Source organism: Agelaius tricolor, unplaced genomic scaffold, assembly GCF_023055355.1.
Source record: "Agelaius tricolor isolate 1412-34295 unplaced genomic scaffold, bAgeTri1.0.p SCAF_52, whole genome shotgun sequence".
Lineage (NCBI taxonomy): Eukaryota > Metazoa > Chordata > Aves > Passeriformes > Icteridae > Agelaius > Agelaius tricolor.
The window spans coordinates 2,291,386-2,315,611 of NW_027269312.1; the positions used below are offsets into that span (position 1 = coordinate 2,291,386).

At 60.0% G+C, this 24,226-nt stretch overlaps 2 protein-coding genes across 2 annotated transcripts in view; one reads left to right on the forward strand and one right to left on the reverse strand.

Moving 5' to 3' along the window:
* Positions 1–518: 518 nt before the first annotated feature.
* On the reverse strand, positions 519–8,248 carry LOC139604568 (Fc receptor-like protein 2). Its single transcript, XM_071455693.1, has 12 exons — positions 8,200–8,248; positions 7,667–7,680; positions 4,712–4,793; positions 4,007–4,027; positions 3,688–3,918; positions 3,211–3,465; positions 2,832–3,110; positions 1,998–2,267; positions 1,606–1,908; positions 1,431–1,518; positions 861–940; positions 519–775 (listed from the first exon to the last, which is right to left on the reverse strand). Exons 1-12 carry the CDS (start codon positions 8,246–8,248, stop codon positions 666–668), a joined length of 1,782 nt encoding a protein of 593 aa, XP_071311794.1. The 3' UTR covers positions 519–665.
* Positions 8,249–8,561: 313 nt separating this feature from the next.
* LOC139604569 (uncharacterized) overlaps positions 8,562–24,226 on the forward strand; it is a 47,290-nt gene continuing 31,625 nt past the window's right edge. The window contains 11 exon segments of the mRNA XM_071455694.1: positions 8,562–8,592; positions 8,914–9,144; positions 9,404–9,609; positions 9,711–9,960; positions 10,263–10,340; positions 10,895–10,916; positions 11,007–11,086; positions 13,917–14,174; positions 14,755–14,843; positions 14,889–15,066; positions 15,696–15,767. Coding sequence (XP_071311795.1) covers positions 8,562–8,592; positions 8,914–9,144; positions 9,404–9,609; positions 9,711–9,960; positions 10,263–10,340; positions 10,895–10,916; positions 11,007–11,086; positions 13,917–14,174; positions 14,755–14,843; positions 14,889–15,066; positions 15,696–15,767 — 1,495 coding nt within the window.

Below are 24,226 nucleotides of genomic sequence, written 5' to 3' on the forward strand. Positions count from 1 at the left end.
GCACTTCTGGTCACCCGGCCACTCCAGAGCTGGCTTTGGCAGAGCGTCACACTGTCCCAGTGCACCATGGCTGACAGACTGATAGACAGATGGGGCCCTGTCTCACCAAATGCCAGGCCTGACCCACCCCTGCCACATGGAGGTGTTCCAAAATGTCTCCAGACATCAAACTTCTGTCTCTGACACCCCACCCTGTGCCATGGCCTGATCCCGACTGCCCTGGAAAAGGAGGAGGCTCCGGGAACCCCACAGGGCTTTTGTGACATTCTTCTGTGAGGAACACAGCAGAGGAGGGTTTGGGACAGGGGACAAGAGAATCCAGAGTCTCCTGAAGGCTGCTTTGGCCATCAGAGCAAGGAAGGTCCAGGGCCCTGCCAGGTTCCTCTGGTGGAGGAAACCTTCTGGGGGAACTGTCTGGGGTTTGTTCCTTTTTGGTGGCTTGCCAAGGAAATCGTTCATTTTTTGCATATATAGACTCTGCACCTTGTTGCTGTTTCTGTTGGTTTTATTGTCTCTCATTGCTGTTTCAGGAAATTCTTCTTCTCTCAGCCCTTTGGGATGTTTGTGCCCCCACGGGGAGCAGGAGGGGCAGTTTTTAGTGGCAGCACAGACACGAGTGGGTGCCCATGGGTGGGGACCCCCAGTGCCCCCAGTTCCCCCCAGTGTCACAGCACATTCCCGTAGATGTCACCGGGTTCCCGCGGTCGCCCCTGGGGTCCCCGCAGCTCCGCGTAGGTCACCTGGGGATCCTGGAGGGTGGTGGCACGGGGGGACGCTGTGAGAGACACGGGCTGTGGGATCTGGGTGGGGTGACACTGGTGGGTGACGTGTCCCTCTGCGTGTGTCCCCCCCGTACTCACCCCCTGCCCTCTTGGTGACCACGATGTGGGTGTACAGCACCTCCCCCTCCTCTGGGGGGGCCGGGGGATCCGGGGGGCACCTGAGGGAATAAAGGGGATGTGGGGGAGGGAATGGGAGGTCTTGGGGTTTGGGGTAAAAGGGGAGAGTGTGGTTTGAGCCCCCCACTCACCTTTCCTGGTGCTTCCTGGCGGCTGCAGGGGAAAGAGAGGAGGAGTCACTGTGGGGTCCCAGGGCCCTGAACCCTCTTAGGAATCCTGTACCCCCACGGGACCCTCAATTCCCTTTAGGACCCCCAAGAATCCCTGAAGCCCACCGGAATTCATGCACCTCCCTGTGGCCCCAAACAAATCACCCTCAAGAACCCAAGGCCCAGCAGGGACAGAGACCCCCAAACAGCCCCAGGGCCCCTGAAGAACCCCCAGAATCCCTGCAGAACCCTCCAGCACCTCCCCAAACCCTACAGGACCCTCAGCCAAAGTCACAATTGGCGGTATGTGGGTTGTTCTCTATGGTTCCCCAATTCAGTTGGCCTCTACAGCTCGCTAGGTCCCCCAACCACCCATTGTCACCCACCCACACGGTGCCAGCAGCGACAGGTCACAATGACAGCCTTGAGGAGGACCAGGTAGGAAAGGGCCCCACCAACACCTGCAGCCACTGCAAGAAACAGAGGGGGACACATCAGGGTCACCCATCACCCCAGGGGTCCTGTACTCCCTGGTGACCCCACCTGTGTGACCCCACCTGTGACCCAGGGTGAACCAGGTGTCACCTCCAGGGCCAGCTCTGGGCTGAGTGTCTGGAACACGCGGTGCTCGTCCTGTCCCAGCTGGTTGGTGGCCACGCACTGGTAGGTGCCTGAATGTCCCACTTCAATGTCACTGAGCTCCAGGAGGGGACCCCGGGCCACCGCCTGCCCGTTGTGCAGCCAGGTGAAGGTGACAGGGGCTGAGCCCACCTGCACTGAGCAGCTCAGGGTTACGTTGTCACCTGCACGCACCTGGTGTGATTGGGGACTGGGAGTGATGGTGGCATTGGCCACAGGCACTGTGGGGACAGAGACAGGGCTGGCACGTGGCAAGGTGGGAGGGGAGTGCTCTGGGTGGGCTCATCCCCAGTTCGAGGGTCCCGCTCACCCAGGACGGTGACATTCATGGGGTCACTCTCGGCCACGCTGTCCCCGTCACTGACCCGGCACCGGTATTGGCCGCTGTCATTGTCCCCAATGTGGCACAGCTCCAGGCGGGGGCCGGTGCCCAGCAGTGCCCCCGAGCCTTCCCGGTGCCAGGAGAAGGACAGGGGACCTGTTCTCATGGTCACTGAGCAGTTCAGCACCAGGCTGTCCCCCAGTGCCACCTGTCCCCCGGGAGGCTGCGCTGACAGGGACACCCCCGAGGGTGGGACCCCTGCAGGAGAGGGGGACACCAGGGGACAGTGAGGGACCCAGGGGGTTCAGAGAGGGGCAGGGGAACTCCAGTGATGGAGAGCAGGCGCAGAGATGGAGGGGGGGGTGTGCTTAGAAAGGAACCCTGAGGGATAATTGGGAGATCAGGGAGTGAACACCTGGAGAGGGAGGTGGGCAACACCAGGGCAGGTAGGGGGACCCAGGGAGGGGATGGTGTGACCTGGGGAATGTGTGGAGACCTCAGAGAGGGGTGATGGGACCCATGGAGGGGTGAGGGGACCCAATGTGGGATGGAGGGAAGCACGAGCCAGGAATGGGGGGACCTGGGGAGGGACCCGGGGCAGCAATGGCAGGACACGTAAACGGTGCCAGGGAAGGATGGGGGTACCCATGTAGGGGCTGGGGGACCTGGTGAGGGACCCAAGAAAGGATGGTGGGAGCCAGGGAGGGATCCGGGAAAGGTTGGGTAGCCCAGAGCAGGCATCAGGGAGGGCTGGGCGATGCCAGGCAGTGTGGGGGACCCAAGGAGGCTGTGGGGGCTCCGCGTGCCCATCCCCGCACTCACTGCGCACCGTGACGCGGAGCCGGGCACTGCTCTTCCGCACGGCCCCACCCTGGGAGTGCACCTCACAGCCATAACTCCCCGAGTGGGAGACCCCCACAGCGGGCACCAGCAGCTGTGGGGACCCCTGTGGGCCCCCCACCACCTGCCAGTCCCGGTAGAACACGTGCAGGAGGGGGGCTTGGGGCCGCAGGGGGCTGGGGGTGCTGAGGCAGCTGAGAGTCAGGGGGGACCCCTCGGTGGGTGTGGGGGGACCCTCCAGCACCGGCATCGAGAAGAGCTCTGGGAAGGAGAGGGGAGGTGAGGAATGTGGCTCTGAATCCACTGGGAAGTGGCTTTGGGGTTGTCAAGATATTGGAGTTCCAGCCATGGGGGTGCTCACCATGCACTGTCACTGTCACTGCTGCTGACCGGGACTGCCAGGACCCCACCAAGCCCTCACATCGGTAGCGGCCGATGTTGTGCAGCTCCAGGGGGGACAGGGACAGCTCGGTTCCCCTGAGGGACCCCCCGAGATCCTTCTCCTCCCGGTAAAATCGCACCCTGCTGAGATGGTTTTCCTGCCGGCCCCGGCAGCGCAGTGTCACTGTGTCCCCCTCCAGCAGTGCCCACGCTGGCACCTGCAGCACCACTGGGTCTGTGGGACAGGAAGGACACATTTTACTGATGAGACCATTCTGAGGTGGGTGCCCATAGCACCAGGGACATCTGGGTGCTCTGGAGTGCACTGGGCTGCACTGGGATGTCCCTGTGTGCAGGGCACAAGCTCTCGCCACATGAGGGGTGTGAGGCCACCCATGGAGTGGAGCCCACCCTGACCTCTCAGGGGCCACCCTGATCATTAAAGATCCCCTCTCACCATCTAAGACTGTCACGGGGGGGCTGCGCTTGGTGCCGGGTCTGTCACATGTGTAAGTGCCACTCATGGTGACAGTGAGGTGTTCAGGTCCCTGCTGCCCCCAGCGCTGCCCATCCTTGTACCAGGTGGTGGCACTGGTGGCCCCCAAGCCCTGGCAGGTCAGTGTCACCCGGTCCCACAGCACTGCTGGCCTCCAGGGGGGCTCCACCAGGAGCTGGTTGGTCTGGGCACCTGCAGGTGACAGGGGACACCAGCCTGCCAGGGCCAGCGTGGGGCTGGGGACAGTGGGGTGGGGCCATGGCATCCCCTGAGGACTCACCAGCGAGGCCGAGGGTCTGGGCTGGAAGGGAGAAGGGACAGGGCTGGGTGGGGGTGGCACTGCAGGGAAGGAGGCACCAGGGTACAGGGTGTGGTGGCTGTCCCCAAAAACTGTCCCTGTTGGGACAGCAGTTTTTGTGGGAAAGTGTGTGTGGGTGGTCTCAAAAAGATTTGGAGAGGTAGGGGGACATGTCTGTGTCACAGCCACCCATGCACCACATCCCTGTGGCACAGACGCCTTGGGAACAGGGACACTGAGGCCACCCTGGGCTGAGGCAGAACATGGGGACACTGTGGACACCCTGGGCACTGGGATCGAGGACACCACGGACACAGCTAATGATCCCATCCCCGTGATCCCATCCCCATGATCCCATCCCCATGCCCACATCCTCACCGTTCTTGTCCCCTTCTGCCCCTGCATCCCAGTTCCCTTGTCCCCATCCCCAGAGCTACCTGAGCCCAAAGGTCTCAGTCCCCACATTCCTGTGCCCACATGCCCATCCCCAAATCCCTGCCACCTGTTCTTGTCCCCAAAGCCACCCTACATCATTCGCAGTCCCAACAAGGTCTACTGTGGGTACCATGGACTGGCACTGCTGGCATTGGTGACCTCAGGGGACCCCACAGCCCCCCTGTGCCCCATCCCCATCCCTGGGGTGTCAGGCCCGTGCCAGGGGCACTCACCCCACAGGAGCAGCGCCACCTTCCCGGCCATCCCGGTGTCCCCAGCCATGTGCACTGGCTGTCACTCGCTGCTGTGGCCACCGTTCCCCTGGCTGGCGGCTCTTTGGATGAAGGGGAAGGAAGCGAGGTCACGTCCGTCCCCATGCATAGGTGGCCCTTGGTGGGGGCAGGGTGGCCACAAGCTGGGCACAGGATGGGGATGAGGGTGGGTGGGACAAGGTGGGAGATGTGGTTTGCAGGAGTGGGGGGCTTGGTGGGTGTAGGGAGCCAGGGATGGATGTCCAGCGGAATGTGGTTCCTGAGGAGGGGGAGTCATGGGTCTGGGGGTGTCCAGGGCTGGGGGGACTCAGGGATGGGAGTCCCAGGTGAGCGTGGGCTCCAGGATTTGGGGTCATGAGATGGGGATGCTGGGGGAATGGGGGTCCCGTGGGAATGGCGTTCCTGAGAGAACCAAGGTCATGGGGGAAGGGGGATTTCAGGGCATTGAATGAACAGGAGAGGGTTCCTTGGGAATGGGGTGCTCGGCCATGGACATCGTGGGTAATGTCAGTACTGGGATGAGGGTCCCAGAGATGAGGGGACATAAGGAATGGGGATCCCATGTTTAGATTCCCAGTGGAATGGGGGTGCCAGGGATGAGCAGCTGCTGGATGGGCACAGGAGTCTCAGCTCCTTCCCTGGGTGCCTCAGATTTTGGTGTGACCCAGAGCAAGCAAAGCCCCCCTGGGATGCTTGTTTCCTGTGCAGGCATCACATGGGGGTCCTGGGTAGCTCTGCCTCTGTGCCCTCCACTGTCCTTGATTTTTTTGTGTTTTTATTGCTTTTCTTTCCTTATTTTCCTCACTTTTGTGCCACGTCCCCTCTGCACCTCTTCCTACCTCAACAATCCTGGGGAGCACCTGAGCAGGGAATGGGTTGGGGGGACCCAGGGGAGGGGAAAATGGGGAGCAGGGGATGCAGGGAAGGGTAGGCAGGCTGGGGGGGATGGAGGTGTTGGACTGTGCCCCCTCAACACTTTCACTTTCCTTTTCCTGGACAAGAAGGAAGAGGCCGTTTGTGCTGAGAGTCAGATGGGAAAGGGGGGGTTCTGTCCTGGGGTGGCACATCCAGAGGCTCCTGTCCTGGGGGGATCCTGTCCCAGGGGGTGACACATCCTGGCATGGGAGTTCCTGTCCCAGGTGTGGCAGTTCCAGAAATGTCCCTGCACATTCCTGGCCGGGTGCCCGTCCCAGGGGTGGCACATCCTGGGGACACCTGTCAATGCAAGGGTGGGGCCCAGCCATGGCCCAGCCCCACTGCACAGGGATGGCCATTGGCCAGCCCTGCTCTGCCCAGCCCCAGGTGGCAGCCAGGCCCTGAGGGTCCCCTCTGCCCCCTTGGCTTTGATTCTGGCAGCTTTAGAGCTGCTGCAGAGGTGAGAATTCTGTGGGTGGAAAAAGGCCCTGCCTGTGGTTTGCTCAGCCCTGCAAGAAGCACAAACCCCAAAGGAAGCCCAAGCAGTGGCTCTGTGAGGGCCTTTGATGGTTTTCAGAGCAGGGCTGGCTGGAAACCCCCACTGCAGGGCAGCTGTGAGGGAACCAGTCCGGAAATGCAGCAATTGATCATTTTGTCCCTTGCCCAAGGGACTGCGAAAACCACAAAACTACTGTAAAGACAAAAACAATCTGCTCAACAAACTGACTGGAACACTCCTTCTTGAAGAAAACCTGCAGACTTCTGGAACATCATGGAATTAATACTTGGGTTGGGCTCTTGCTGCCAAATAATGGGGAAAAGTGTGGAAATATTGAGCAGGGGCTGCACACGAGGGGCTGGGGAACAGGGGTGTCACAGCAGGAGCAGGGAGTGCCCAGGCAGAGGAATTCAGGGCAGGCTGGAGTGGATTTACCAGGGAATCAGACCCTGAGGCACACAGGGGCATTTCCACTGATTCCTGTGCACTGTCCCAAGCATGGACAGAGCTTCTCCCCTTCCTCCATGGGAAGTCAATCAAGTTTCAGGGTGGGAATGAGCAAAATGGGGAGAGTTCCTTAATATGGCCCAAGAAAAGTCTTCCTTAATATGGCCCAAGAAAAGTCTTCCTCCCAGCAGGCAGGGAGCAATCCCATGGAACTGTTGGACACTCAGGGAGATTCCACCCTCTGTGTTATCCACAAGGAAACGCTGCTATGGGATGCAGCAGGGGGTTGCTAAAGGGAACCAAAAAGTCTCATTTCACTGTGATTTGTTTGCGGTTTTATCGTGGTTTTATTTCCACTTATTTGTGTGTTAATTGTGTTTTGATTTCCTCTTGTTGGGAAAGCAATGATTAAAAGGATTCTATAAACCAGAGCATTTTATACCTTGTCACATTGATTTTTGAGGAGTTTGTGTTTTATTGGGAAAATAATGGTATAGGAAAAGATTTATGCCTTTTTTCTATGGATGTATAATTTTGTCACAGTCAATTGGGCATCAAGTGTTTCCTGAGATTGCTAAGACAGGAAATTTGGGTGACAGGAAAAAGCCCAGGGATTTGTGGGGCAGAGACCCAGAGCCTCCCAGGACAAGCCTGGGGTGCCCCAGGATGGGGTCTGTGCTGGGCTCTGAGTCATCTCAAAATCTGAGACCAAAATATGACCCCAAAATTGTCCAAAGCAATTGGGCATCAGGGAATTCAACCAGCTTGATCCTGGGATTTACCATCATCAGGGCAAGGTCATAAAAGATGCCTCCTTAAGTTTGGGCACCCCAGAGGTCACAGAGCCCCACTGGGGACAGCAGGAATGCTCAAGGCCCAGCCAGGACAGAGGACCCCAGGATGTGCCACCTCTGGGAAAGGAATCCCCAAGGATGTGGCACCCCCAGAACGAGGAGGAGCTCCCAGGGACAAGAGGCTGGGACAAGAGCCGGGTGTCAGCACAGCAGAGCTGCCCTTTTCCCTAAAGGCTGGACCCCTCTGGATGTGCCCCCTGGACAGAATTCATGTCCTTGCCTCAGCACAAACCGCTGCAGGAAAGAGAAAGAGTTGGGGGGTCACAGACAGGGAGCCCCATCCCCCACAGCCCTGAAACCACTGCCTGCACCCCCCAACCCCTTTTTTCCCTTCCTGGGATTCTCCCAGCTGTTCCCTGGGATGGTTAAGTCAGGAAATGCGGGGAGACAGGAAAAAGCCCAGGGCTGTGTGGGGCAGAGACACAGAACCTCCCAGGAGAGCCATGGGGTGCCCCAGGGTGGGGACTGTGCTGGGCTCTGAGTCACCCCAAATTCTGAGGCACCCCAGGAAGGAGCTGTGACCCCCGTGCCCACCCAGCCACTGCCCATCCCTGGCACCCCCCATTCCCCTGGGAACCCAACCATGGGACCCCCATTGCCTTGGTCTCTCCTCCCTGGGGACCCTCATCCCAGGACTGACATTGCCCAGCCCCACCATTGCCTTGATCCCATCCCATGGGCTGCTTCTTCCCCAGAACCCCTATTCCCGAGGGTCCCCTTTTTCCCCCATGCACCCCCAGCCCTGGCACCCACTTGCCATGACCCCAAATCCTTGGGGACCATGTTCCCACAGCACCCCCATCCCTGAATCCCACCAGGCATGGAAACCCCAATTGCAGTGGACTCCCATTCTCCTGGACACCCATCCTTGGTTCCCCACATCCCCTGAGCCCCCCACTCCTGGCAATGGCATCCCCCACCATGTCCCCATCCTGTCCCCACACTGCCCACAGCCTGTGCCCAGCTTGTGGCCACCCTGCCCCCACCAAGGGCCACCTACGCATGGGGACGGACGTGACCTCGCTTCCTTCCCCTTCATCCAAAGAGCCGCCAGCCAGGGGAGCGGTGGCCACAGCAGCGAGTGACAGCCAGTGCACATGGCTGGGGACACCGGGATGGCCGGGAAGGTGGCGCTGCTCCTGTGGGGTGAGTGCCCCAGGCACGCGCCTGACACCCTGGGGATAGGGAGGGGAGGGGGCACAGGGGAGCTGAGGGGTCCCTGTCCTCGAGACATCTGTGCCACAACAATGCCCCCACTGAGACGTTTTTCAGGGCCAGCCCCCACTCCCCCTGCCCCCGTGCCTCTGACCGCACAGTGCCACCCCCACCCAGCCCTGTCCCTTCCTTCTCCTTTCCAGCCCAGACCCTCAGCCTCGCTGGTGAGTCCTCAGGGGATGCCATGGCCCCACCCCACTGTCCCCAGCCCCACACTGGCCCTGGCAGGCTGGTGTCCCCGGTCACCCACAGGTGCCCAGACCACCCAGATCCTGGTGAAGCCCCCCTGGACACCAGCAGTTCCATGGGACTGGGTGACCCTGACCTGCCAGGGCTCGGGATCCACCGGTGCCACCACCTGGTACAAGGACGGGCAGCGCTGGGGGCAGCAGGGACGCACCAATGTCACTGTCATCATGAAAGGCACCTACCACTGTGACAGACCTGGCACTGGGCTCAGCCCCCCTGTGATTGTCTCAGAACGTGAGGGGGGTTTGGCTGTCCACAGCCTGGCACCCACGGGCACCCAAAGGGGTCTGGGTGGGCTCCGCTCCATGGGTCACCTCCTGTGTGACCAGAGCCCATCCCCTGCTCTGGGGACATCCCAGAGCATCCCAGAGTGAGAGGACCCTGTTTGTGGAATTGATGACCTCTGGTGCACTGGGTGTGACTCAGTGAGGGTTCCGATGTCAGCGGGACCCTTGAGATCCCTGTGATGTGATGAATCCCCTCTGTCCCCCAGACTGGCTGGTGCTGCAGGTGCCGGCGCGGGAGCTGCTGGAGGGGGACATGGTGACACTGCGCTGCCGGGGCTGGTGGAACAGCACGGTCAGCTTGGTGTCCTTCTACCAGGAGGGGAAGGAACTGGGGGTGTTCCCCAATGTCACTGAGCTGTCCCTGTCCCCTCTGCAGCTGAGCCACAGTGGCCACTACAGCTGCAGGGGCAAGGTGGGATCCTGGGGGTGGAGGGAGTCACCACTGGTGACAGTGACAGTGCACGGTGAGCACCACAAAGTCCCCACCCTGACACCCCCAAAGCCCCCCCCTAGGGACTTGGGGACCAAATTCCCTCTCCCCTCTCCTTCCCTGAGCTCTTCTCGGTGCTGGTGCTGGTGGGTCCCCCCAGCCCGCCCAGGGGTCCCCCCGACTCTCAGCTTCCTCAGCACCCCCAGCCCCCTGCAGTCCCAAGCCCCCTCCTGCACGTGTTCTACCGGGACAGGAAGATGGTGGGAGACCTGCAGGGGTCCCCACAGCTGCTGGTGCCCACCCTGGGGGTCTCCCACTCGGGGAATTACAGCTGTCAGCTGCACCCAGAGGGGGAGGGTGTGGGGAAAAACAGCACCTGGCTCCATGTCATGGTGCACAGGGAGTGCGGAATGGGCACAGGGAGCCCCCACAGACACCTCGGGTCCCCTGATTGGGCATCTCCAAGTCCCCAACAAAAATTTCCTTGCTCCTTCTATTACTCCCCTTGTGCCCACACCCTTCTGTGTTATGACCCCATCCCTGACATCCCCCATCACACCCATCCCCCATCCCTGTCCCCCCACACCGGCTGCCAGCCCCTCCCTGTGCCCTCAGCCCTGTCTCTGTCCCCGCAGTGCCCGTCGCCAATGCCACCATCACCCCCTGTGCCCTGGACGTGACACCGCAGGACACAGGGACACACAGGGATACAGGTGGGGTCCCACAGGGTCACCAGGGAGTGCAGGACCCCTGGGGTCATGGGTGACCCTGAATGATCCCCCTCTGTTTCTTGCAGTGGCCGCAGGGGTCGGTGGGGCCCTTTTGTTCCTGCTCCTGCTCGTGGGTGTCATTGTGGCCTGGAGATGGTGGCACCTTGTGGGTGGGTGACAATGGGGGGACGGGGGTCCCAGGGGACTGTAGAGGCCCCCATAATTGGGGAACGATAGTGTGGCATTCACAATCCCTGAGTTGTGACATTGGCTGGGGGTGCTATAGAGCTTGGGGAGGTGCTGGATGGTTGTTCAGGGATGTTGAGGGTTCTTTCAGGGCCCCTGGGTGTGTTTGGGGGGGTCTCTGTCCCTCCTGGGCTTTGGGTACTTAAGGCTGAGTTGATTTGGGGCACTGAGGATGTTCATGAATTCTGGGGAGCTCCAGAGATGCATGAGGGTCCTGTTGAAGATTGAGGGTCCCATGGGACTTCAGGAATCCTGAGAGCAGTCAGGGCCCTGGAGACCCCAGAGTCACCCCTCCCCTCTTTCCTCTGCAGCTGGCAGGAAGCAGCAGGAAAGGTGAGTGGGAGGCTCAAACCAACCGCTCTCCTTTTTCCCCAAGCCTCAAGACCTCCCATTTCCTCCCCCACATCCCCTTTATTCCCTCAGGGCCCCCCCAGATCCCCCGGCCCCCCCAGAGGAGGGGGAGGTGCTGTACACCCACATCGTGGTCACCAAGAGGGCAGGGGGTGAGTATGGGGGGGACACACACAGAGGGACACGTCACCCACCAGTGTCACCCCACCCAGATCCCACAGCCCATGTCTCTCGCAGCATCCCCCTGTGCCACCACCCTCCAGGATGCCCAGGTGACCACGCGGAGCTGTGGGGACCCCAGGGGTGACCGCGGGAACCCGGTGACATCTACGGGAATGTGCTGTGACACTGGGGGGAACTGGTGGCACTGGGGGTCCCCACCCATGGGCACCCACTCGTGTCTGTGCTGCCACTAAAAACTGCCCCAATCCCTCCCCATGAGGGCACAAAGATCCCAAAAGACTGAAAGAAGAATACTTTCCTGAAACAGCAATGAGAGAGAATAAAACCAACAGAAACAGCAACAAGGTTAAGTGTCCAAATTGCCACACAAGGAACAATTTCCAGGGAAAGCCCCCAATAAGGAACAAAGCCCAGACATTTCCCCCAGGAGGTTTCCTCCACCAGAGGAACCTGGCAGGGCTCTGGACCTTCCTTGCTCTGATGGTCAAAGTGGTCTTCAGGAGGCTCTGGATTCTCTTCTCCCCTATCCCAAACACCTCCTCTGCCCTGTTCCCCACACGAGGATGTCAGAAAGGCCCTGTGGGGATTCTGGAGCCGCCTCCTTTCCCAGGGCAGTTGGGATCAGGCCATGGCACAGGGTGGGGTGTCAGAGACAGGAAAAGTTTGATGTCTGGAGATATTTTGGAACACCTGTGTGTAGCAGGGGTGGGTCAGGCCTTGCTTTTGGTGAGACAGGGCCCCACCTGTCCATCAGTCTGTCAGCCGTGGCACACTGGGGACAGTGTGATGCTCTGCCAAAGCCAGCTCCTGAGTGGCCGGGTGACCAGGAGTGCCAACTTGGGCGAGGGCCCTTGGTGGCCCAACTGGCTCAAAGGACAAAGCATGAGGTGGCCAAGTCCCTGACCGTGTCTGTCCCATCCACGCTGGAAGCCAGCAGCTGGCAACTCATTTAAATGAGAAATATCTACCAAGGAAAGTGAGAATGTTCCTGGAATGGAAAGAAGACACATGTCTAAAAATCTTTTTAATTTCAAAAATGATGGGGCTTCCAGGCAAAAGTGTAGGAAAAGGAATAATAGCTGTTTTCTAGGAAATTTATAAACCAGAAGAGAAGCAACAACAGAACCCCAGAACTTTCCCTCCCGCTCAGCGCTGTTGGTTTTTGTGGCAGTTATAACCGCGGCCAGCAGGGGGCGCTGCAGGGAGCACTCCCGGCCAGCAGGGGGCGCCCCGCTCCAGCTCCATCCCCTCATGGGCCGCGGCGCCCTCAGGCGGAACGGAGGAGGGCAAATCGCTCCTTTTGCAAACTCACGGCCACCAATCGGTCCCGGCACCACCACCGGAAGCGGGCAGAAGCCGCCAAGGCAGCAGGTTGGATCCCAGTGCCCACTGGCAGCGTAGCAGTGTCCCGGGGCCAGGCACACGCCCTGCACAACACCCGTGACCGCTCTCCATGATCCCGAATGGAAGGAAGGCAGCGCCTGATCCCAGGCAGGTGTTGTGTCCACAGCAGCACCTCTGGTGGCTTTACACCACAATTCCTGCAAACCCTCAGCCTTTCACTCAGGTGAGGAGGGCAGGGATGGAGCAGCTTTGGGGACACCTGGAATCCAGACAGGGTCACTCCCCACTGCCCCACCATGGCCGCAGGCAGAGCCCCTGCTTGGTATTCCCACAGCTTTCCCTCTTATCTGGTGGACACATTCCAAACCCAAACCCATTCTTTCCAGGAGATTCATGAATGCTGCAGGTTTTGTTCAAGAAGGATAGTCCCGGTCAGGTTGTTGAGCAGAATGTTGTGGGTCGTGCAGTAGTTTTGTGGTTCCCTCTGTCCCTTACAAAGAGCAACAAATGAACAATTGCTGCATTTCAGGACTGGTTCCCTCACAGGTGCCCGCCCCTGCAGGGGCACTTTCCAGCCAGCCCTGCTCTGAAAACCATCAAAGGCCCTCGCAGAGCCACTGCTTGTACTCCCTTTGGGCTTTGTGCTTCTTGCAGGGCTGAGCAAACCACAGCCAGGCCTTTTTCTACCAACAGAATTCTCACCTCTGCAGCAGCTCCACAGACCCAGAGCCTCTCAGAATCTGTTTTGGGTGACCCCCAGGCCGCCGGCACCTTGTGGGGACTGTGCTGGGCTCTGGGTGACCCAAAATCTGAGGATCCCAGGGAAGGAGCTGAGACCTATGGGCCCATCCAGCAATTGCCCATCCCTGGCACCTCCATTCCCCTGGAAATCAAATCATGGGTACCCCATTTCTTATGTCTCCCCCTCTCTGGAAGCCGTATCCCAGTACTCACATTCCCCAGGATCACCATGGCCCAGGACCCCCGTTCCCAAGGAACCCTCTCCTGTTCATGCCATCCCCTGAAATCCTCCTTCCCCTGGCACCTTGATTCTCTCTGGAACCCCCATTCCCACGGGATCCCCCATTCCCCCAGCATCCCCATCCCATGACCCCAAATCCCTGGAGCCCACATTCCTCTTGCACTCCCATCCCTGAGTCCCCTCAGCCCTGGGCACCCCCATTCCCAGTGACTCCCCCTCCTCAGCACCCCCATTCCCAGGGACCCCATCCCTGAGACCCCCCCCCATTCCCCTGGACACCCATCCCCACATCCCCAAACCCCCTGAGCCCCCCCCACTCTTGGGAGCCCCATGTCCCACTGTGTCCCACCAAGCCTTGTCCCCATCCTGTCCCCACCCTGCCCACAGCCTGTCCCCAGCTTGTGTGGGGGCATCCTTGTGACATGGGGACCCTCCAGATGCCTGAGAATTGACAGGACCCCTCTGTCCCCCAGAGTGGCTGGTGCTGCAGGTGCCAGCATGGGCACTGCAGGAGGGGGACACGGTGACACTGCGCTGCTGGGGCTGGCGGAAGAGAACGGTCACCTCAGTGTCCTTCTACCATGAGGAGAAAGAGCTGCAGGTGGTCCCCAATTGGACCAAGCCGTCCCTGTCCCCTCTGCAGCTGAACCACAGTGGCAGCTCTTGCTGCAAAGCCGGGGTGAAACCCTGGGGGTGGAAGGAGTCAGCGCCAGTGACAGTGACAGGGCACGGTGAGCACCCCACTGCTGCCACCCTGAAAACTCCACAACCCCTCCCCAGGGACTCAGGCTCACAAATCCCCCTCCCCTCTGCTGCCTGTGCTGGAGGGTCCCCCCAAGCCCACCCTGGGGTCCCCCCTGACTCTCAGCTGCCTCAGCACCCCCAGCCCCCTGCAGCCCCGAGCCCCCCTCCTGCACGTGTTCTACCGGGACAGGCAGGTGGTGGGGGATGCGCAGGGGTTCCCACAGCTGCTGGTGCCAGCCCTGGGGGTCTCCCACTCGGGGAATTACAGCTGCCAGGTGCACTCTGAGGAGGGGCCATGTTGAATAGTAGCACCCGGCTCCAGGTCACGGTGAGTGTGGGGATGGGCATGGGGAGCCCCCACAGCCTGCTTGTGTCTTCTAGTTGGGTACCTCCATGTCCCCCTGACCCCTTTCTTGGGTCCTACCATCACTCCCCTTGTCCCCTCGCCCCTCTGTGGTGTGACCCCATAGCCAAAATCCCCCACCACACCCATCGCCCCTGTCCCTATCCCCCCACACCGGCTGCCAGCCCCTCCCTGTGGCCTAAGCCCTGTCTCTGTCCCCGCAGTGCCCGTGGCCAATGCCACCATCACTCCCATTCCCTTCTCACGTCAGGTGCATGCAGGTGACAACGTGACCCTGCACTGCTCAGTGCAGGTGGGCTCAGCCCCTGTCACCTTCACCTAGCTGCACAATGGGCAGGAGGTGGCCCAGGGTCCCCTCCTGGAGCTCAGGGACATCAATGTGGGACATTGGGGCACCTACCAGTGCGTGGCCACCAACCAGCTGGGACAGGACAGGCACTGCGTGTTCCGGGCACTCAGCCCAGAGGTGGCCCTGGAGGTGAAACCGCGGGACAAAGAGACACACAGGGACATAGGTGGGTTTACACGGGGTCACTGTAGGGTGCAGGACCCCTGGGGTGATGGGTGACCCTCATGGGTCCCCCTCTGTTTCTTGCAGTGGCCACAGGGGTCGGTGGGGCCCTTTTGTTCCTGCTCTGCTCGTGGGTGTCATTGTGTGGCACCGTGTGGGTGGGTGACAGTGGGTGGATGGGGGTCCCAGGGAGCTCCTGAGGCCCCCAGAGTTGGGGAACAATAGGGAAGCACCCCAGCCCCAAAATTGTGACCTTGTCTGGGGGACCTGTGGAGTATGGTGAGGTGCTGGAAGGTCCTGCATGGATGTTGGGGTTTCTTTCAGGGGCCCTGGAGGTGATGGGTTTTTCTATCCCTGGCAGGCTTTGGGTTCTTGAGGCTGACTTGGTCAGGGGGTTGGGAGAGTGTAATGATTTCTGGGGGGCTTCGGGGATTCTTGGGGGTACCTTGGGAGTTTAGGAATCGTGATAATATTCAGGGCCCTGGGACCCAACCGTCACCCATCCCCTCCTTCCTTTGAAGCTGGCAGGAAGCAGCAGGAAAGGTGAGTGGGAGGCTCAAACCAACCCCTCTCCTTTTTCCCCAACCCCCAAGAACTCCCATTCCCTCCCCCACATCCCCTGTATTCCCTCAGGGCCCCCCCCAGCCCCCCCAGAGGAGGGGGAGGTGCTGTACACCCACGTCGTGGTCACCAAGAGGGCAGGGGGTGAGTATGGGGGGGACACACGCAGAGGGACACGTCACCCACCAGTGTCACCCCACCCAGATCCCACAGCCCGTGTCTCTCGCAGTGTCCCCCCGTGCCACCACCCTCCAGCATCCCCAGGTAACCTACACAGAGCTGCAGGGACTCCAGGGGCGACCGTGGGAACCCGGTGACATCTACGGGAATGTGCTGTGACACTGGGGGGAACTGGGGGCACTGGGGGTCCCCACCCATGGGCACCCACTCGTGTCTGTGCTGCCACTAAAAACTGCCCCAATCCCTCCCCGTGGGGTCACAAAGATGCCAAAGGGCTGAGAGAAGAACAATTTCCTGCAACAGCAACGAGAGAGAATGAAACCAACAGCCATCGCAACAAGGTTGAGAGTCCAAAGGATCACGCAAGGACCGATTTCCAGGGAAAGCCACAACGAGGAACAAACCCCAGATGTTTCCCTCAGCATGTTTCTCCACCAGAGTAAAACTGGCAGGGCCCTGGACCTTCCTTGCTCTGGTGGCCCATGCGGCCTTCAGGAGGCTCTGGATTCTCTTGTTTCCTGTCCCAAAGCCCTCCTTTGCCCTGTTCCCTATACCAGGATGTCACAAAGGCCTTGTGTGTGTTCTGGAGCCTTCCCCTTTTCCAGGGCAGTTGGGATCAGGCCATGGCACAGGGCGGGTGTCAGAGACAGGAAAAGTTTGATGTCTGGAGACATTTTGGAACACCTCCATGTGGCAGGGGTGGGTCAGGCCTTGCTTTTGGTTAGACAGGGCCCCGTCTGTCCCTCAGTCTGTCAGCCATGGCACACTGGGGACTGTTTGACGCTCTGCCAAAGCCAGGTCCTGAGTGGTTGGGTGACCAGGAGTGCCAGCTTGGGAGAGGGTCCTTGGTGGCCCAACTGGCTTAAAAGGCAGAGCATGAGGTGACCAAGTCCCTGACCATGTCTCCTCTTGAGTGTGTCTGCCCCATCCAGGCTGGAACTCAGGATTCGGCAACTCATTTAAATGAGAAATATCTGCCATGGAAAGTGGGAACATTCCTGGAATGGAAAGAAGACCCACATCTAAAACTCTTTTTTTATTTCAAAATGATTTGGCTTTCAGACCAAAAGGTAGGAAAAGGAATAATAGCTGTTTTCTAGGAAATTTATAAACCAGAAGAGAAGCAACAACAGAACCCCAGAACTTTCCCTCCCGCTCAGCGCTGTTGGTTTTTGTGGCAGTTATAACCGCGGCCAGCAGGGGGCGCTGCAGGGAGCACTCCCGGCCAGCAGGGGGCGCCCCGCTCCAGCTCCATCCCCTCAGGGGCCATGGCGGCTTCGGGCGGGAGGGAGGAGGGGAAATCGCTCCTTTTGCAAACTCACGGCCACCAATCGGTCCTGGCACCACCACCGGCAGCGGGCAGAAGCCGCCAAGGCAGCAGGTTGGATCCCAGTGCCCACTGGCAGCGTAGCAGTGTCCCGGGGCCAGGCACACGCCCTGCACAACACCTGCAACCGCTCTATGATCCCGAATGGAAGGAAAGCAGCACCTGACCCTTGACAGGTTTTGGGTCCACAGCAGCACCTCTGGTGGCTTTGTGCCACAATTCCTGCAAATCCTCAGCCTTTCTCTCCCTTTTCCTCTTTCAGCCCTGTGTCACAGCCAATCTGCAAATGTTGAATTGCTCTGGAATGTTGAGGAAAGCTGATGTTCAGTCCTGGCTCTGCCTGGGCTCCTCTGGGGGCTCCAGAGCACATTTGGAGTTCCTGCTCTTCCTGGGCCACTGCTGGTCCCCACACAGCATCTGCAGGGAAAGGAAGAGCAGATGGAGAGCAGAGCCACAATTCCAAGGGCTCTGCAGCTGCCACTGGAGCACAGGGACAGCCCTGGCCGGGAGCAGTGCCTTGAGAGGGAAAAATGGGGAGAAATTGGATCTAGTTGGGCTAATGCCCCTGTTCTGCTCAGGGACCAGCAGACCCTTAAGGAGGTGTTATAATTAGTTCTCGAGTTCCTAAAGTTCAGCCATGCTCCTAAAACATCCCTGTGCACAAACACAGGGTTCTGGTGCCTCTCCTGGGGATTTTGGGATCCTGCGGCTGAGGCAGCAGCAGCTGGAGCAAGTGGGCCACTGGAACAGCACCTGGCCATGGAGAGGAGCAGGAGTGCCGGGAATTCTGCAGGGTGCTCAGACGAGGGCCACAGGGCACCGCTTGCCATTCCTGCTCCCCCCAGATTTTGGGAGGGAGCAGTGACACCCATGGGGCCCCCAAACTCCTCAGGGCTCAGGCACAGCCTCACAGGAGGTCCCAGCCCAGGCCTCGGGGATGATTTGGGCACTCTCGGGCTCGTTCCCGACAAAGGGCAGCGCTCCAGGAGCGGTCGGCACATCCCGAAGGAGCAGCCCGGGGCTGCTGGAGCCCGAGTGCTGCGGGCAAGGACGGAGTGAGGGAGCCGGGCCCCGCTCAGCCGGCGCTGCCCCAGGAACGTCTCATCCTGCAGGAGCTCGGCAGCCTCTGCCGGTGCCGGCCCCGGGGCTGTCGGGGGGCGCGGCCGGAGGGGCCGGGGAGCAGCGGGTGGGAGGGGCCGGGATGGAGGGACCGGGACCCCCCTGGGGAGCCCCGAGCGTGGAGGGAGCGAAACGGCGGAGGGGAGACCCCGGGACAGGGGGGAGCAGAGACTCTGCGGTGGGGTCTGCGGAAAGGAGGGACCGCAATGGTGGTCCCGGAGCACCGGGAAGGGGCCCAGCTGCCATCGCGCTGCGAGTGCCGGGACGGTCACGGGGTGTCCGAACCGACTGTGGCAGCGTGTCCGAAGCCACTGTCGCGATGTGTCGGGACCGAGCGTTGCCAGGGTAAGGCCCCACAGCTCCGGGAAGTGGAGGGGGACCCTGGAAGGGGCGGGGCAGGGGCAGGGCAGAGCCCTGTCTATTCCCTGTGCCCTGTGCAGGTGAGGAGGGCAGGGATGGAGCAGCTTTGGGAACACCTGGAATCCAGACAGGGTCACTCCCCACAGCCCCACCACGGCCGCAGGCAGAGCCACTGCTCTCTATTCCCTCACTTTTCCCTCTTGTCTGGCACCCGAGCAAGAACCCAAATATTCTTCCCAGGACATTCCAAAGGGCTTCAGGTTTGAGACAGGAAGGAGGAGGGACCCAGTCAGGTTGTTGTGCAAAACATTATTGTGTTTGCAGAAGTTAGGGAGCTATCTCAGACCCTTGCTGCTAGGGACAAAGTGATCAATTGCTGCATTTCCGGACTGCTTCCTCCAGACCTGCCCTTGCAGGGGTGATTTCCAGCCAGCCCTGCTCTGAAAACCACCAAAGGCCCTGGCAGAGCCACTGCTTGGGCTCCCATTGGGTTTTGTGCTTCTTGCAGGGCTGAGCAAACCACAGCCAGGCCTTTTTCCCCCACAGAATTCTCACCTCTGCGGCACCTCCATAGACTCAGAGCCCCTCAGAATCTCTCTGGGGCGACGCCCAGGCCTCCAGCACCTTGTGGGGCCTGTGCTGGGCTTGGGTCACCCCAAAATCTGAGGCACCCAGGGAAGGCGCTTTGACCCACAGGCCCACCCAGCAATTGCCCATCCCTGGGACCTCCATTCCCATGGGAACCAACCATGGGACCCCCTTTCCTTGTGTCCCCCCCCTCCCTGGGACCCCCATCCTAATACTGACATTCCCCAAGGTCTCCATGGCCCAGGACCCCATTCCCAAGGAACCCTCTCCTGTTCATTTCATCTCCTGCAATCCTCCTTCCTCCAGGACCCCCACTCCCATGGGACCCCCCTTTCCCCCAGCATCCCCATCCCATGACCCCAAATCCCTGGATCCCACGTTCCCCTGGGACTCCCATCCCTGAGTCCCCCCAGCCCTGGGCACCCCCATTCCCATGGCACCCCCATTCCCAGTGACTCTCCCTCCTCAGCACCCCCATTCCCAGGGACCCCATCCCTGGGACCTCCCATTCCCCAGGACACCCATTCCCCATTCCCAAACCCCCTGAGCCCCCCACTCCTGGGAGCCCCATGTCCCACCTTGTCCCACCCAGCCTTGTCCCCATCCTGTCCCCACCCTGCCCACAGCCTGTCCCCAGCTTGTGGCCACCCTGCACCCACCAGGTGCCACCTACACATGGGGATGAGACCTGACCTCGCTTCCTTCCCCTCTGGCCAAAGAGCCACCAGCCAGGGGACAGCCACCCCTGGCAGCGAGTGACAGCCAGTGCACATGGCTGGGGACACCGGGATGGCCGGGAAGGTGGCGCTGCTCCTGTGGGGTGAGTGCCCCTGGGCAGGTGTCTGACGCCCTGGGGATGGGCTCTGGTGAGGGAGAGATGAGTGGGTAGGGGGCACAGGGGAGCTGCGCAGTTCCTTGAGAACCCCAGGGCCACCAGGGCATGGAGCCCAGTGTGACCAGAGCTGTGGGATGGCCGTGGGGACAGGAAAAGGGGGACAGGAACAGGGGAACTGGGATGAGTGCACAGGAGCATGGAATTGGAGATGTTGGGACAATGATGTGGCAGAAGGAACCTTGGGGCTGGGGCAGCTGTGGGGACAGGGACACAGACATGCAGGGACAGGGACAAGGGGACAAGCACCCTGTGTTTGGGCCATGGGGACAGGTGCCACCAAAATGGGATCATGGGCACAGGGCCGTGGGGATGTGTCTGTGGGGCTGGCAGGGGTGACCTGTGCCAGCACAGGGTCCCCATGCCTAAGCAGGGGTTGGCTGCTGTGTCCCTGTCCTCGAGACCTCTGTACCACACAAGTGCCCCCACTGAGACCTTCTGGGGACAGCCCCCACACCCAGTGCCCCCGTGCCTCTGTCCCCATGGTGCCACCCTCACCCAGCCCTGTCCCTTCTCCCTTCCAGCCCAGACCCTCGGCCTCGCTGGTGAGTCCTCAGGGGATGCCATGGCCCCACCCCGCTGTCCCCAGCCCCACGCTGGCCCTGGCAGGCTGGTGTCCCCTGTCACCCACAGGTGCCCAGACCACCCAGCTCCTGGTGGAGCCCCCCTGGAGGCGGCGGTGCTGTGGGACCGGGTGACCCTGACCTGCCAGGGCTTGGGGACCGCCGGTGCCACCACCTGGTACAAGGATGGGCGGCACTAGAGGCAGGAGGGATGCGACCCCTTTAAGGTCACTGAGAGTGACACCGACATGTGTGACAGACCCAGAACTGGGCTCAGCCCCCCTGGGACAGTCTTAAATGGTGAGGAGTTTTGGGAGTCCTGTGAGAGTCAGTCCAAATTTTCCCTCATCTGCCTCACGGTCATCATTGGGGAACTACTGAAGAGAAGACTACCCCTGTCTAAAATCTCTGGCTCTGAAGGAGAAAGTCACATGCCAACAAGGCCCTGAGACCTGAGAGCATTGCTATGTTTTTGTTTTCACATGTGTTGTTTGCTGTATGCTACACCAAGCCCAATGAGAAGAAGAAGGGGGCACCGTGCACTTTTTGCAACAATAGCCTTGGAAGCTGTCCCACCTCTCAGCCTAGCTGGACTTTTCCTGAGTTCTGGGTGGTCCCCTGCAGAAGACCCTTCTCACTCATTTGCAACCACTGTGACAGACAGACTGAGATGTAAGAAGCCTTTCCATCAAAGACTGAGACATGAAACCCCTTTGTGAGAAGGCCCCCTCTCCTCCTTCCAAGGCCTGGGACTGAAACCCCCAACCCAGCAGAGATGTGCAGGGGGAGGCAAGCTGACCAAAGCAAGATGGATGTTGCAGGTGTGAGCATTGGACCATGAACACAATGGCTCTCGCCTCCTGCTGAGAACAGGGACTGTGTGTACCCTTTGCAAATACCATTCCCCCTTCCCCCATCGAAAGAGAGTAGAATTGGAGTCCAGATGAACTGCACCTCTGAGATCTCCCCGATGTAACAGGCAGATCCTCAGCTGGACTGCACCAAAGGTCTTCGTCTCTATGTTTGGTAGCTATATTCCCCCTCTTTCTCTCTCTTTGTTCTCTCTCTTTCTCTTTTTCTCTCCCTTAATCTCTCTATCGCATTTTGCTATGGTCATTCAATAAAGGTGCATTTGTTTTGATTATTACTGCAAATCCCCTGTGCTGTGTCAGTTTTTTTTTTCCACTCTGAGATCAATCCACGAACCATCTCGAAACTCGTTCGTAAGGACGGATCGTGACACCCCAGCCATGTGCACTGGCTGTCGCTCGCTGCTGTGGCCACCGCTCCCCTGGCTGGTGGCTCTTTGGATGAAGGGAAAGGAGCGAGGTCACGTCTGTCCCCATGTGTAGTTGGGCCTTGGTGGGAGGAGGGTGGGGACAGGATGGGGGCAGGGTGGGGACCTGATGGGACATGGGGGTGATGGTGGCACGTGTTTGTGATGGTGGGACATGGTGGGGACATGGTGTTGCCAGAATTTTGAGGCTGAGGCGGTATAGGGGGCCAGGGATGGGTGTTCAGGGTAATGGGAGGCCCAGGGATGGCGTCTCAGGGGAATGGGGGACCCAAGGATTTGGTGGACTCAGGCTTGGGGTGAGGGTCCCAGGACAACGTGGCCTCCAGGGATTTGTGATCATGGGATGGGGCCGAGGGATTGGCATGCCATGGGAATGAGATTCCTGGTGGAACCAAGGCCCCCAGTGGAAGGGGGATCCCAGAGGCCAGAATTACCAAGCTGGGGTTCCTTGGGAATTAAGATCCTGGGGACTGCCAGCCCTGGGATGATGGCCAGGGGAAGTTGGGATGGAAGGAGTGGGGATCATATGGTTGGGGTGCCAGGGGAAGGGGGTGCCAGGGATGGACAGTTGCTTGGGTGGGCTGGTGGGTCACAGCTCCTTCCCTGGGTGCCTCAGATTTTGGGGTGAATCAGGGCCTAGTGCTGCTCCCCTGGGGTGTTGATTTCCTGGGCACAGGGGTCCTGGGTAGCTCTGCTGCTGTGCCCTTGACTTTTTTGAGTCTATATTTATCTTTTTTCTTATTTTCCTCACTTTTCTGCCAGGTCCCATCATGCCCCGTTCCCAGCTGAGCAATCCTGGAGAGCACCTGAGCAGGGAATGAGTTGGGATGACTCAGAGGAGGGGGGAAATGGGGAAGTGGGGGGTGCAGGGAAGGGTGGGGAGGCTCTGGGGGATGGGAGTGTTGAGCTGTGCCCCCCAACACTTTCTCTCTCCTGCAGAAGAAGGAAGAGGCCGTTTGTGCTGAGTATAATGGGGGTGGAGGGTTCTGTCCTGAGCAGCAAATCCAGGGGGGGTCCTCTCATGAGAGGATCCTGTCCCAGGGGGTGACACAGCTTAGCATGGGGGGTCCTGTCCTGGGTATGGCAGTTCCGGAAATGTCCCTGCACATTCCTGGCCGGGTGCCTGTCCCAGGGGTGGCACATCCTGGGGACCCCTGTCAATGCAAGGCTGGGGCCCAGCCATGGCCCAGCCCCACTGCACAGGGATGGCCATTGGCCAGCCCTGCTCTGCCCAGCCCCAGGTGGCAGCCAGGCCCTGAGGGTCCCCTCTGCCCCCTTGGCTTTGATTCTGGCAGCTTTAGAGCTGCTGCAGAGGTGAGAATTCTGTGGGTGGAAAAAGGCCCTGCCTGTGGTTTGCTCAGCCCTGCAAGAAACACAGAACCCAAAGGGAGCCCAAGCAGTGGCTCTGTGAGGGCCTTTGATGGTTTTCAGAGCAGGGCTGGCTGGAAACTGCCCCGTGCAGAGGCAGCTAAGAGGGAAGCAGTCTGGAAATGCACCAACTGATCATTAGGTCCCTTGCAGCAAGGATCTGAGAGAGCCCCAGAAACCTGCAAAGACAACAATCTGCTCAAAAACCTGACCTGGACCCATGTCCTTCCTGTCTCAAACCTGCAGCGCTTTGGAAAGGCCTGGGAAGAATAAATGGGTTCTGATTCGGCTCCTAGACAACAGGGAAATGTGTGGGAATACTGAGTAGGGGCTCTAACCCACAGCCATGGTGGGGCAGTGGGGAGTGACCCTGTCTGGATTCCAGGTGTCCCCAAAACTGCTCCATCCCTGTCTTCCTCACCTGAGTGAAAGGCTGAGGGTTTGCAGGAATTGTGGCACAAAGCCACCAGAGGTGCTGCTGTGGACCCAAAACCTGTCAAGGGTCAGGTGCTGCTTTCCTTCCATTCGGGATCATAGAGCGGTTGCAGGTGTTGTGCAGGGCGTGTGCCTGGCCCCGGGACACTGCTACGCTGCCAGTGGGCACTGGGATCCAACCTGCTGCCTTGGCGGCTTCTGCCCGCTGCCGGTGGTGGTGCCGGGACCGATTGGTGGCCGTGAGTTTGCAAAAGGAGCGATTTCCCCTCCTCCCTCCCGCCCGAAGCCGCCATGGCCCCTGAGGGGATGGAGCTGGAGCGGGGCGCCCCCTGCTGGCCGGGAGTGCTCCCTGCAGCGCCCCCTGCTGGCCGCGGTTATAACTGCCACAAAAACCAACAGCGCTGAGCGGGAGGGAAAGTTCTGGGTTTATGTTCTTTGTTCTCTTCTGCTTTATAAATTTCCTACTACAGAGCT